Raw genomic sequence first — 15,311 nt, 5'->3', positions numbered from 1 at the left:
TATTATGAAAGACTGTTTGGGCATTATGCATTGGCTAGTATGGTCAACTGGTCAGTTTGGATTCAAACATGTCTGACGAAGTACCTTGCTCTAGAGTTTACCATCTCTTTGCTCAAAGATGCTGATAACCATCAGAAGTTGGAAGAACTTACTTTAAGCCTGTCTTTTCCTTGTCATGTCCTCCCTGTACCTAAAGGATAAGAACAGAATTTAAGAATTGATATTCATAGGCTACTGATAATATATTTTTTCATATGGTAGACCCTACATTTTGTTCCATCTTGTATATAAGTAGCTACTCCAATGGTGTTGCATTTAATGCAGTTGTTCAAAGCCCAAGTGATTAAAGCCTAACCACAGATCTGTGTGTCAGTGTAGGGCCAGCTCCACCATGTTAACGGACCTGATGTTTCTGGAGGCAGCAAGAACAGCGTGGAGGGCAGGGAGCTGCTTCGTGTTAACAGCAGCCCCAGAATAATGGGGAGAGAGGAATCAAACCCAGTAATGCACAGAACATATGCTAATGCTAGTTTTCTCATGGTAGGCCCAGCTACGGAAGGGATGTGAACCACTGTCTAACCAGTCTTCTGGTTTGTGAAGGCTAAATTCTTGAGGTTTTTTAAATGTACTTTGTTTAGCCAGTGACTCTGGCTAAGGAGTTGCTTGTTTAGTTTTTAGAGTTGGATCAGCTATATGGATGATACTCTCTTTGGTATATGGATTATGTAGCTATGTGGAAAATTGTGATAGGAAGTTATAACAGTATATGTATTATGTGCCTTGTTAAAGTGTTGTATTAGGTCGTGAGAGCATGTGATTTTAAAGAAGTCTAGTTCAGTGCTAGACTCCAGTTTTCACATAGCAGACAAAATTACACCTTTTTACTGAAACAACAAACCATTAGTAGTGTAACTTATTCATCTCTTTTCTAGAATTTGCACATGATAATAGATGAATGCCTTTCACTTTTAGGTGCTGGAGATCAGAATTTATTTACTTCCTTATATCCTACACTTTCTCAGCAGCTTCCTAGAGAACCCATGGAATGGAGGAGGTAAACTTACATTTTATTCTGTGATACTCTTTCAGTGTGTGTTTTTAGACTTGGGAAAGTGTGTATTCGTTGTGCTCTGAGAAGCTCTTACCATAAATTGAATTGAATATAGCAACTGACTTGAGGAAAGGAGAACTTAGGTAATCAAGGTAAATGTTGTTCAGGATGATCATTTCACTCAGCTATGTTCAACTTCACCTAACGAAAAATGATAGTAATGCTGTATTTCTCTTTTTGGTTTTGTGGTTTATGGCTTTGTATTGGTGTGTGCTTTGATGTGCTTTGGCAGCCATGTTCTGAAAGTGACATGCTTTCTTCTTAATGAGACTATAGGTAGAACTTATGTGGAATTAGATGTACTTTCCTGCAAAAAGTTTGGTATGGCACACTGTTTTCTGATTGGAAAAAATATTTTGGGAATTTTCTTATTTGGAATTTTTTACTTTTAGAGGTCCTAGAGATACAGAAAATCTTTTAATGAAAGCTGAAAAACTTCTAGCTCCTGTTCTTGCAAAAAGGAGCATCTATGTCATTTCAAGTGATACCAAATTTTAGTTAACTTTACACAAACTGCAGTAAGCGTAGTTTGTGAGTTTCCAATACCGGAGTGTTTCAGTTTATTCCTCTTCCCCAAAATGTTCATTTTTGTATTCTGCTATGTATGTCTTGTCCACTAATTTTAGTTTTTAAACTCTGTAGGTCTTATGGCCGTGCTCCAAAGATGATTCATCTGGAATCTAACTTTGTTCAGTTTAAAGAGGAGCTACTACCCAAAGAGGGGAATAAGGCCCTTTTGACATTTCCCTTTCTTCATATTTACTGGACAGAATGTTGTGTAAGTATTAGGAAAACATCATGAAAAACTGAGTACTCAGATTTAAAAATGAAATTGTTTTGACTTTCTACTTGTGCTTTCTGGTATTTTTCATTTGCTTTTCATGCTTATTTCAACAATTAAGTCTGCATTGCATAAGCATGCATACCCAATATTACTGGAATCAAAACTTGGTCAGCTTGAGTACTTTTTACCATAAGCAGTATTTCTTTGTAATGTTGCTTGGCGCTTAAGAGAACAGGCTTTTGAATAACCTATTTTCAGTACTTTGTCACGAAAAAACCCAGCATCTAACAGTGTTACTACAGTAGCACTGCACACTTGCTTCATAATACGGAAATGTGGCCAGAGTATTTCAGTTATGATCTATTCACGAGGTTAAATCTTAAGATATGTGTTTTTTCTTTAGTTCACCTTCCATATCTGTCAGGTATTAGTACATGTCAGCAATCTAAACTGGGCAAGTTTTGGAATGTCTTAATCCTGTTTATCTGCAGTTCACTGCTTTTTGGTTGGCCTCTGTTAGGAATTAATTATCCAGTTGAAGGACAAAGGTGACATCTGATCTGTGACCAATCAAAAAGTATCCAGAACAGCCTTAAGAGTTGTCTGAATTGATCTGTTTAAAACCAACCCAGAAGCCAAAAAAGTGCCAAACAATGCTTCTGTGTTTTTTTGATTGGTATGAAAAAGCTTTTAAACAGATTAAGATTTGAGCAGTTGGAAGGCACAAATATCACACTTCTGTTACTAGGTGAGAATAAAACAGTTCAGCTTTGTAATTTCAAACATGTTTTTGTTGTAAAGTTCAAGAATGTGTAAAATAAGAGTTCAAATTATGTTTAAAAATCTTAATTTCAGTAATCTAAAGAATGATAATATACCAACTACTAAGATATATTTACTGTTAACCAAAATACTAGAAATAAATTAAATTCAAAGACCAAAACCTTACTATACTTCACCTCATTCGATCTCTTTCAGTAAGTGAACTTACTGTCACTAATTCTATTTGATGTGTCTTTCTGTTTGGCTTCTGTTGGAACAAAATTTGCCTTTTGAAATTGTTCAGAATGTCTGTTTGATTTGATGATTCACCACTTCTTATCCCAGGACACGGAAGTGTACAAAACTACAGTCAAGGATGACATCACCAAGTGGCAGAATGTTCTCAAAGCTCACAACTCAGTGGACTGGCTAATTGTGGTAGTTGAGAGTGATGCCAAGAAAAAGAACAAAACAAATATCCTTCCCCGAACCTCTATAGTAGATAAAATAAGAAATGACTTCTGTAACAAACAAAGTGACAGGTAAATATTCTTTTACTTGCAAACATTTTAACCTTTTGACTAGTGTGCTGATTTAAGAACTCAATACCCTATGTAACAGGTTCCCTGCTCATTTAAGGACTTTCCTTGATGTCCAGCATTCGAACTGATGGTGCCATAAGACCTATGCTTTGAAGAAGGCTGACACAAGTAATAAAGGGAGAAGTTTATTTTCAGTTCTTCCTGGTTTCATGGTGGCTTTGAAATGTGTTTCAAAAAGTTTTCAAGTATCTCCTCCTGGCTAAGAGAGGTTTAAGGGGAACAGTGTGGTAATAACCAGTTTTTGGAACTTCAGAGTTTTTTGTTTGCTTAGGTGCTTGCAAAAATGTTACCAGAATTACAGGTAGTGGGAGTGTGGTGGGAGGGCAATATGAAGCCAATAGGGCTTATTTTTTTTACCATTGTACTTTCTGCCTTTCACTTAATCACCTTTCCACTATGAGATAATTGACTTAAAGCCAGTTTCTTCAGATGTTTTTATTCTAAGGAAAATAATGAACTTATGACACTGTTTCTGCTTTCATTAAAGTCAACAAAATGCACAAATCTTAATTTGAAACGAACTTTAATAGATACTGCCTTCCTTATTCTGAAACATTGCACTGAATCTATTAGATACTACATTTTTTTATTTTAACCTTAAGAGTTAACTTTAAACAGGAGATTTTCCCCCTAAGAATGAGTGACAGGATAAACATGAAGTTTAAAAAAGTAGATGGAAGCACTCATTGTACCTTGCTGTGAGCTGACAGTGACTGGCAGGTCAGCGTGTTATGAAACGCTGTACATTGGCAGCACTTTCTTTGTACCTAGACAGTGTTTGGTATATTACAGGATTATTTGGGCAAATAGTTTGAACACCTCCAATTCAGTTTGCTTTTGGTTTCTAACTGATGGATTGGCTTGGTTTAATCATTTTGCCATAGGATAAGATGACTTTTCTAACCAGAAATGGTGTTTTACTTGGATGAGAGATTTTCCTGTCTTTAGAGCTATTGATAGCTTTTTGAATGTTACTAAATTGTGATAAAAAAACTGAGGAAAGAAAATGCTCTAAAAAAAGGCTGATTTATTTGTGAATTAATGGGCTCTGTTTATTTATTTATTTATTTTCTGAGAAATGTAGAGGAAGTTTTAGCACATAAGATGTGTAAGAACAAATTGAGATACTGTAAGAGTGTATTATGGAGGATTATTTTAAGTGACTTAGGAAAGGCTGACTGTATGTGATCTAACGGATCTTGATTTGTACCTTGCATAATCCCTGCCAGGAGTAACTATAATTACCATTCTGCTGATTTGTATTGCTAAGCAGACTTTTTTTTTTCTTGGACAGCTACAGCATTACGTTTAAATAACTGGAATAATATATCCATTATTTGCTTCAAAAAAAGTAAAGCTTTTACTTTTACACTTATCGTACTTATTTTTATAAGTGTGTATATATATATAAAAGTGTGTATATATATAAGTATATATATATTTATAAGTACTTATAGTACTCATATTTTACTTTTACACTTACAGTACTCATTTTGTGGAAAACACTTAACTCTTCTCATAAACTATATCACAGACTTAAACATACCTGGAAAAGTTTTAAAAAAGCTACCAAACCCCAACCAAACAGAAAAACCCCCAAACCCCAACATACCCACCCCCAAACAAACAAACAAACATTAATGCTCAACCTTGTTTTTTTCCTCTGATTAGTGTTGAATGAAAAACAAAATTTTGTTCACTCTGAATCTGTCAGGTATGCATAGTATTCAGCTTGTGCATTTATATGTGAATTTTATGTTTACCTCCTCAAAAATAGTTTTTATCAATCTCTTTACAGATGTGTGGTACTTTCCGACCCTTTGAAAGACTCTTCCCGTTCTCAGGAATCTTGGAATGCCTTCCTGACCAAACTCAGGACATTGCTTCTCATGTCTTTTACCAAAAACTTAGGCAAGTTTGAAGATGACATGAGAACTTTGAGAGAGAAAAGGACTGAGCCAGGGTGGAGCTTCTGCGAGTATTTCATGGTCCAGGTAAGAGTCTCTTTTTACTGAAGAAAGTACTTGAGTCCTAGTTTTAATAATGACTTTTTTTTGTTGTAGCTGGCTTTCTGGTACTTTTAATATTCTGCTCATTCTTTGAGGGTTGGGGCAGGAAATATGAAGACTGGTATAAAAGCAGCATTTTTAGATCTTGTTTGCAGCAGGTTTGTGTTACATTGTAATACAGTGCTATTACAGAAACAGAATCTTTTCAGGCTTGTCAAAGTTTTATGAACCTCAGCTGAAGCAAACAAATTGCATCTAGAAGGTGTTTTAGTAGTTGCTCTTGAATTTTGAGTAAATGTCCCATTACTGTGCCTGTGCAAAGACACTGAAACTTGTAATTGGTATTTAATATGAATGTTGCTATGCTTTCTTTGTTTAGATTATTATCAGCATGTATGGAGATGATTTTTAGAAAAGTGTCTATTTTGAAGTAATCCATATAGAGAATGCCTTGAATTCCGTTTTTTTATATTTCTAAATATGTCTTTGTTTTAGCTGATATAGAGAAAAGCAAGAAACTCTTGTTCAATAGAATTAAAGGTCTTGATTCCTTTGGAATTTTTTGGTCCCTGTACAGTGCTGTTCTCCACACCAATTCCATCTCATCTTCATGTCTCCTTTGACTTCATGCACTACCTCTTGCATATGATATATCTAATTCTTAGACTTTTTCTACTTACCACTTTGGCTCTCTTCTCTGTGTACAACTGAATCTTTATTGATACTGCAATTAGTGCCTTCACAGTGTAAACAGAGGGGAAAAAATTATTACTATTATGGGAGATGAGTCTTCAACAATTTCTTTTTTTTTTAACTTGAACTTCTAATATATGAACAATACCTTGTAGTGAATCAGGATCTGGATTCACAGCAGAATTTACTGGCGTAGCTGTATGACTTAATCTTCTTTTGTGAACCTCCCTGTGTTAGGAAGAAATGATGCATCTGCTACAATGGCGGGTTTTCCTATATGTATGAATACTGGAAGGGGAAGAATGTTGGAAGAAGTAGTTCCTGGAGCTCTATGTATGGATGGGGGCAGGCAGTAATACCAGACATGTCTAATATGAGTAACATGCTCCTTGTATTGCTTGTGTGTCAAAAGGAAGAACTGGCCTTCGTCTTTGAGATGCTGCAGCAATTTGAGGATGCGCTAGTGCAGTATGATGAACTGGATGCCTTGTTTTCTCAATACGTTGTCAACTTTGGGGCTGGCGGTAAGTGTCTTAAAATGTTAAATAAATATTAAGTCTATTAATTTCTTCACTATGCTTCCACTAAACAACCGAGTGCTTTGGGTACTATATGTGTACATGGGAGAAAAAGATGGTACATTGTAGTGAAGATGCACTAGGCAGTTTGTGCTCTTGTTTTATGCTGCATACAAACTCAAGTGTACATCAGTTACGGTCTGTTATAAAGTTTTATTTTTCATCTCTGAGGCTTAGAAGCAATTTTTAATGAAAACCTGTGTTTTGCTCTTACTCGGTGATAGTTACAAACGGAGCCCTGAAACTCTGTAATTACCTAAGTATTGATCTGGCTGAGATACAGTTGCTGTTTTCACAGCTCACTGCTAAGTTATTCGATAAAGAGCTTCCTGGAGAAATGCATTCAGTTTTGCCTCAAATTACATGAGACATTTGGTAATCACTACAAAACTGAATAGAAATACGTGCTTAATCTGCACTACAGAAGATTTAACTTTCTCGTTAAGAAAAATTAGCGTGCAAGAAGTATCAAATAACTTTAAACTGTTCTAATGAGCTAAAGCATATGTTGTTGTATAACAGATGTAATCAGGTATGTGTTATGAATCTGGTAAAAATATAGTGCAGGAGTAATTGCAGTGAAATGTATTTGACCTGACTGAACCTGATGCTATACCTGAAAGTGGGGGCACATCTATCCTTGATGGCTGAGTAAGAAATACTTAAGTAGATAAAGCTTGTTTGTTTTGAACTTCATGTAGGCTTAATTGCAAAGAAATACTTTACAAACTGATTGCCGCTATACTAATAACAACTATGCAATTAAGACAAAATGCCTATGGGGTTTGAATGTTCTGAAGTTCGGTTATCTACTTAGCTGTGGAAGTTCTGCTGGTTTTTTTGTTTTGTTTTTGAAGTTAAGACATTAAGTCGTTTATCCATATGATAAACTTGAGAAAGAATAAGCCAGCTTGCAACCTCCGGAAGGCAGGAAGAATAGGCTTTGATAGAAAGCAGTGGTTGATTCTTGGTTATTAACTTTATTTACTTAGATGGTGCAAACTGGCTGACATTTTTTTGCCAGCCAGTGAGGAGCTGGAATGGTCTAATTCTCCGAAAACCAATAGACATGGAGAAGAGAGAGCTAATTCAGAATCAAGAAGCTACTCTACTGGACTTGCGTAGTTACCTATTTTCTCGTCAGTGCACGTTACTAATCTTCCTGCAGAGGCCATGGGAGGTTTCCCAGCGAGCATTGGAGCTTCTTCACAACTGTGTGCAAGAACTCAAGCTATTAGAAGTGAGTCACTGTAATATATTCCATTTTGTGAATGATTTTATCCAATGATGATCTAACAAGGTTTTTGAAGTTTAGATGTCGGTGACCAGAATACAGTAAGCATTGCCTGTGAGTTATCAAAATGATGCTGTAATAAGAGATTGTAGCAGTGCTACAGTTGAATGTTTCATCATGAGGATGTCTTCAGAAAGAAATTTGGAGACATCACATCCGAAAACCAAACCTGTGTTTAGTTAAAGTATTCTAGTCTTCACCTGGAAAGTTAACTTCTTTAAGCTGGTAGGTAATTTGTCTGCTTCTTTCCTGGATTTGTTACCAGTCTCTTGAACTGTAGTTCCCATCATTTAAATCTGTAACAGTGTTGTATGAAGAAAATAAGGCAGAGTGGTTAATATGCTGATATGCAGGCTAGTAGTCTGTAATAAAAAGCAGTTTTGAACTAGAAACAGTATCTACAGCAGGGCTTCTTACTGCCATGCAAGTTGGGTGCTGCTTTGATCGCCTTCTGTGGTTCTTACTTTGTGATTCCTTTTGGTGCCCAGTAAATGCTTTTCTGTTTTACGCACGTGTCTCTGGCTATCTCATCCAATGACAGAGGAGAGAGAGAGAAACAAGTGACAGTGCTCAAAGCTTTTTGTCATGTTGCATGCCTCCATGCTTTACCCCTCCTCCCTCCATACTTTACCTTCTGCTGGTGTTTTTAATCCTCTAAAGAGGCTTTATCAGGGATGATGTACACTGATCATCCGCCATGTGTGACCACAGATGTCTATGGATTGAAATACATCTTCAAGAACAGTGTAGTGTGCATGAAAATGTTTCTGGGTTTCACCTTGTGACTCATCCATGTCCTTAATCCTGTGGGTGTCTGGTTCTCTTAGTTTTGTCTGTGCTATAATAACAGTAGCTGCTAACTTTTGCCTGTCTGACATTGTAGTAGTAAGTTCCATCTGTTCATCTGCATTTAAAAACTACTTCAGATGCATTGTCGACACATCATGTATTCTAAAACTAACACGTAGTTATGTTTTGTGGTTGTTTTTTTTTCTTTCCAAAATAGATACATTCAGCCTTCTAAACCTCTGCAGGTACTTCCTGCAGTTCCCCTGTAGCTCCACCCGAAGTCTGTCCTGTGCCTCCAACGTTTGGGGCTCTTCTCTGCATTGTCTCTTATTTCTGCTGTTTCTGTCTTCATGTGGTGATCCAAACTGAATGCAGGTGTTCAGGCTGTGAGACAGTGACATTTATTTGTGCATACCATGTAGTTCTCCCTGTTGTGATCTTTTTTCTTAATACAGGCAAACCTCTTGAGTGGGCTTGACACCACTGAACACACAGCGGGAATCTAAACGTCTCTGTTCTTATGACCTTCATCTTCCTGAAAATTCTTTCAGAATTCAGATTTTTTTTTTTTTTTCTTCAAATGCGTTGTGCTTGTATGTTGAACTTTCCTATCACATCAGTCAATTACCTGGTTTATTATGGGTTTCAAGACTTTCACAGTCTTTCTAAAAGGAGTATTTTTGCATTGTTTATGAACAGGATTTTGAGACACCATTATTGTCATTATATTCTAGATCTTTAGTTATGCTCATTTTTATCTTGATTCTTGAAATATTCTAGTGTCAAACTCTCCGGTCTTTCTCTGTCATGTCCTGACTGATAATCCCTTCTTGGTCTCCCCCCTGCCCCCCATCTGTGTCTTTTTCTTGTTTATTTGTTTTTATCTCCATTCTTTAATGGAGACTTTATTTTAACTGTCCATGACAGTTGTCTTATCCTTTGATTAACAAACTTATTGTTGTGAAGGAAACTTAGTCTAATTTCTTTTTTTCAGTTTTTTTAATCTACTTAGTGTACTTTTAATTTCGGTCTCAGTTAGATCTGATGTCTCCTTCGGAAAGTAGTAGCATATTTACAGAAATTTTTCCTAACTCTGCTTTCCTTAGGCTTAGTTTCCAAATTTTTGGAATTTTTCCAAGTAATAGTACCTATTAGTCCTCTTTTCCTTCTCTTTCATCTTGGTGAGTGTATCAAGTCTAGTTAATATAATGACTGTTTAGTTGCTTAGCTGTCCTTGTTTCATGAACTAATAAATATAAATAATTCAGGAGGTGGTAAGAGTTGGCCTGTTTTTTTATGTATTCTTAGAGTAAGCTCTTCCAAGAGGCTGTGCTATGTTGTATCAAGAAAAGTATTTTGCTGAAGTATTTTCTCATCTGACTAATGTTTATTTCCCAGTTAATTTTATCTGTTCATCTTCAGGTCTCTGTTCCTCCTGGAGCTTTGGATTGTTGGGTATTTTTGAGTTGTTTGGAAGTCTTACAAAGGATAGAAGGCTGCTGTGATAGGGCTCAAATAGATGCAAATGTTTCCCACACAGTTGGCTTATGGAGCTATGCCACTGAGAAGGTGAGCAAATGAGGTGTTGCAGTTGTGGTATTACTATTTTGAAGTAGACCATTTGTTTCTGTGGAACAGATTTTGCGCTTTTTATTGTAGAATTTAATATGGGGTTCTGTATATTGTCTTAAGTCTAGTCTAGATGAGACATCCAGGTTTATATCCACTTTTTCTTCTGTCAGATGAGGCCTGGGAATAACTAGGGTGTGTTCACCTCTTTGTCCCCCGCTCCCTCACCACTAGTTTGATAATGACTGGCTAATTAAACTCCAGAATGAACTCGGTCCATGTCGACTGAGAGAAGGAGCATGAATTTCAGTTATAGCAGGAGAAGCTGCCCAGATTTGGATGCATTTACCATTATAAATAGCGATTACAGCAATCTGTTTACATAGTTCATTATTTCTTCAGTATGTTAGTATGGCAGTAATAGACCCCTAACTTCACTGAAGGTGTTACCCTTGGCGGCTTGTGAAAGAGGCAAATAACTGAAAAATTGCACATTATTACTTACCACCCCTTACCATAAAGTGAAAGTTATAAAGTGGCCTTTTCAGTTTGGTTAGCCCCTTCCCTAATCACCTGAATGCCTTTTCAAGTTCTAGTTATTCCATTTCTATGAAAATGTTGGTGTCTAAGGTTGCTACTGCTTTCCACTGTTGAAAAACAGTTTAGAAATATGACAAACTCCAGAAACTACTGAAATAACATACTGGGATCTTTGTGGATATTTTTGAAGACCAGCATAAGCTCATCTTCTTGTTTGCATAGCCTGTAGAATACTTTATTTTAATCATAGTTTGTTCATATTTCAGTAGACTTAGGAATCCTCTAACTGACCCTAGGAGGTCCTTGTCTTACTACAAAAGCAAGGAAAGACAATTTCACCTTGAAGAGTTACTTTTTTTAAAAAAAAAAAAAAAAAAAAAAAAAGGGAGGGGGGAAGATCAGATTAAAGGAAACAAAGAATTGTTTGAAGTGGTGATGGGTGCATCAGATTCTTCCCATGCTCCTTACATGTTTCTACAGAAGGTGTGTACTTGAGTTGGAAATGTTCCTCCCATTCATAGCTCTTCTAACACAAAGGGTAAAGGGAAAAATTGTAGGATAATGAGTAGCAGTAAGGTGGAACAGACTGAATGAAAGAAACTTAGCAACTAGCGACAAAATTAAGTGGAATTTAAAAAAAAAAAGTTAATGGCCATCCCCATTTTATATGGTGTAGAGTCATATGACAAGCTGAGACCTTTTTTCTTTTGCAGGCTTACCTTGGTAGTTGATTGAGTTACTCTAAATGAATTAACCAAATGACCAACAGAACTGAACTACTTTAAGACAGTATCCTCTGTTGACTTCTGGCTATCAAATGTACCAGCTGCTGTCTAGAAGGGGTTTTATGGTAGCTGTGTGGCACTGTGAATACAATACTTTGGGTGAATTTGCAAGCTTGTCTAATCAGTGTACTGGAGACTGCCTGCATTTCTTGATTATGTAGTTTTCAAAAATACAGACACAGTTATTAGAAATGATCTTTGGCGACAACTGCCAAACATCTCAAGCTTTGTCCATGTTTATGTGGACAAACAGAAGGTTTTATTCTGATTAGGTGTTACACATGTAAAGATGTGTGTGTTATATCCATGTGTTCCAATGTTATTTGAGTCAGTAACATAGGCAATTTAATTCTTAATAAAATTAATTTCTACTTTGAGAATAGCAGTTACTTTTGAAAGGATCTCTACTTTCGTCCCATGAAGCAACTTTAATACAGATCTTATAAGCAGTATAATATGACAGCAGTGGAAATGTCTTGTAGGAATGATGTAATAGAATAAAAGGAATTTTATATTGATTTTGTAGCCTATTGAAAACAAGCATCTGGTTTCTCTTATAGTTAAAATCTCTGGGTTATCTGTGTGGACTTGCGTCAGAGAAGGGACCCAATTCAGAAGATCTTAACAGAACTGTCGATCTATTAGCAGGGTTGGGAGCAGAACGCCCTGAAACAGGTATTACCAGGAATGTACACGTTCTTTCTAATAACTGACACTGTCTTAAATACATGGCATATAGATACATCAATAATAATAATTTCCAAGTATCCCTACATATATATAAACATTGATAGAACTCTTATCTCTTACGAGTTCTTTTAATGTGTGCCTAGTACTTTAAATTATCAATGCATCTCCTTACTGTTGCAAGTATAAGTTTTTCCATTAATGCTTCATTTATCAGCATTTAGGTAAATAGTCTTGAACAGTACTGGTTTTGAATAAAGTTTTTAATACTTTCAGAAAAGTATTAAAAATAAAATTATTTTAAAAAGAAATGGAGCATCCTTGATTTGATATCAATAGATAACCTGCAACTGGAGCTACAAAGTGCTGTTATTTGAGTGGCTGAACAATCAAATTTATTTACTCCTTGTGGATTTTGTCACTTGCAAAGATATTTCTGAAGGAAAGAAGCTTTCAGATGTTAAATATGCTGGAACAATTAGTATCTTTGAAGCATTAGCTGACAGGCTGACGCTTCACTTGCTCTTGCAGGAATGATGATGTATGATTCTTAATTCAGTACTATGGTGCCTGTTGTGTTTATTTAAAATGGGGGCTTTTTCCTTCTAGAAATATTGACACATATTTGATCTGGTAAAGACTTTTAAATTGAGCAAGCTACTTCAGAAAAAAACTTGGTCTTGCTAACCATTTTGCTTTGAAGTACATTGTTTAAAGTAGTAAAATGTCTTTACATTACACTATGCTTCTGTCATGCTGATTTATAAATCCAGCAGTGGGGAGTTGTGAGACTATTACTCTTGGCACAGTGTGGTATTTAAGCACAGTTGTGTGTGTTTCTAGGTTGAATAAATGTTATGAAATACTGTGTGGAGAAGTTAGTACAGTTACTATATTGCTGCTTGCCTTTACCTGCTACCCTGAACATCACTCGCATGCACGTGCACACACAGACAGTTGTGAAGCAGCCTTTCTTGATCTTATTTTATAGCTTGGGGAAGAAACTCATGCTCTGTCTGTAAGTGTTAGTGACGTTTCCCCACATAAAATTAGTTTTAAGTTTTCTCTCCACTTTCTACTGAGGAAAAAAGCTGGGGGGGGGTGTTATTCAAATAGGAATGTATTTGTAAGTGACACCTCTTGTTCTGCTTTTTTCTAAAGCCAACGCATCACAGAGCCCTTATAAGAAACTTAAAGAGGCCTTATCATCTGTAGAAGCTTTTGAAAAACACTACTTAGTAAGTATGAGTTTTGGTTATCTATATTAGTTTTGCATGTTTACATTATAGATTGAATAGGGCCAAAATCTTCAAACCTGAGAAGAGACATTTAGGGGACAACAAGAGAAGAATTTACATTGAGAATGTAAATCTGTATTTTTGTATTTTGGTATCAAAGGTTATTGCTTACACACTGAACATAACAAGGCTGATTTGTTTTACAGCTGGAACCTGTATGGGCCCCAAGTTTCAAGTATTGGGATTAACTTTAATATTTGCAGTTATGAGTTGGAGGTTATTATCTATAAGTATGTATACTTAGTTATTAAAAAAGCCAATGTCATGGCTATCATATTCTACTATCCCAAATTCAGAATTAATTGAATCTTCCCTAGAAGAATATTGATGTGTGAATTCAGCTTCCTTTTGAATGGTTTAGACTTGCATCTTGCAATGGGTGTTACATGGTTTACGTTATACTGTTGATTTTTTTTATATAAACTGTGGGACATCTGTGGATAATAGGGTTGGAGCTGGCATAGATTGAAGCATTAGAGTTCTCATTGTGCTTTAATATGCATGTTTATTTCCTGACAGCTCCCTTATTGAGGAGCCATTGTAATGATCTTCAGATTTTTTTTATAAAAGATTGTTAAATAAAACAAAAAAACCCTGGCTGTCACAAGAGTGTGTTTGGTTTTCGGGGGTTTGATTTGTTTTGGGTTTTTTTTCCTTAAATAATTTTCCTCTGAAATTTCTTATATTTGCAGTACTGCCATTAAAATTTTCTGGGGAAAAGTTGGAGGAAAACTGAGCAATTCTTATTTTTTTTAATCTGTAAACTAGGTGGTGCTTATTTTTACAAAGTTTTATTGAAAGAAAAAGTCTCAGAAGATTTTGTCTGAAGATACCAGGTTTCATTTTTGTACTTCACTTCTTTATAAGACTAGTTGGATACCTGGACCAAAACTAAAATCTTCAGAATTGCTAGCTGCTCTTACATATTCAGTTTCAACTTGCACCTGAAGATCTCTGCTAAATTCAGCAGTATCTTCCTAAATTTAAGAAACTAAGGGGGATCTGCAGAGTTTGCCAATGAAAGAATTGCCATTCCTGTTTGTATTTCTGACTGCATTTTTGTGCAACAGAAATTCAGATATCAGATACACTATAAAAGATTGTTTTCTATGTAGTTGTCACATAAATATATACAATTTATATATACCCATACTTTGTCCATGTATTCAGTGCAGAAGAACATAGAATTAGTTAAAATTTCCAGACACAGCTAAGATAATTTATTTGCATTTAAGATTTTATTGAGTCTGGAAAGTAAAATGCAGCTTTTCAGACATGTTGAAAGCAAGAAGTGATGAGCTTTTATTACCAGAAAAGGCTTTGTTCTCATTCAATGGCTAGTCTCATGCAACAACTTCAGAATATTTTGTAAGACTGTCAAATCTTCTACAAGCATGTTGGCTTGTACCTTAATTTTGGGGGAATGTAGGTTTTCATTTGTATGTGTAGCTGGTGTCTAAGACCTATCTGGTTATACTGATCTCTTAAGGAGTGATCACTTAGTTTATTGTAGGATATTGTTGTGAGTTCTTAAAGAAAGAAGTTATTTTTCTAGGCCTTCCATAAGAAACATTAAAAATGGCCTAAGAAAGGCTTTGGGAACTCATTTTAGGTCATTTCCTGCCCCATAGGAATAGATGCTTTTTGACAGATACTCTGCAAAATATTTAGGCAGTTGGAAGCTCTTAAGCAATTTGTTTTGAAGGATAGAATAGTTCTTAATACACTCAGTATTAAGTATGTTAATACACTAAGTATTTTGCCAAGCCACTCTCCATCATTTATCAGCAGTCCTGGTGAACGGGGGACG

General features: G+C 35.8%; 1 protein-coding gene across 1 annotated transcript in view; it reads left to right on the top strand.

Annotated features, from left to right (window-relative positions):
- The first annotated feature begins 941 nt into the window (after positions 1-941).
- TRAPPC10 (trafficking protein particle complex 10) overlaps positions 942-15,311 on the top strand; it is a 36,967-nt gene continuing 22,597 nt past the window's right edge. The window contains exons 1-9 of the mRNA XM_009330649.1: positions 942-1,054; positions 1,754-1,889; positions 3,003-3,199; positions 5,058-5,253; positions 6,374-6,485; positions 7,532-7,779; positions 10,045-10,191; positions 12,077-12,191; positions 13,365-13,441. Coding sequence (XP_009328924.1) covers positions 942-1,054; positions 1,754-1,889; positions 3,003-3,199; positions 5,058-5,253; positions 6,374-6,485; positions 7,532-7,779; positions 10,045-10,191; positions 12,077-12,191; positions 13,365-13,441 — 1,341 coding nt within the window. The remainder of the gene's footprint in view (positions 1,055-1,753; positions 1,890-3,002; positions 3,200-5,057; positions 5,254-6,373; positions 6,486-7,531; positions 7,780-10,044; positions 10,192-12,076; positions 12,192-13,364; positions 13,442-15,311) is intronic.

Source organism: Pygoscelis adeliae, unplaced genomic scaffold (genome assembly GCF_000699105.1).
Source record: "Pygoscelis adeliae isolate BGI_AS28 unplaced genomic scaffold, ASM69910v1 Scaffold548, whole genome shotgun sequence".
Lineage (NCBI taxonomy): Eukaryota > Metazoa > Chordata > Aves > Sphenisciformes > Spheniscidae > Pygoscelis > Pygoscelis adeliae.
This window is presented reverse-complemented; position numbering and strand designations above follow the sequence as displayed.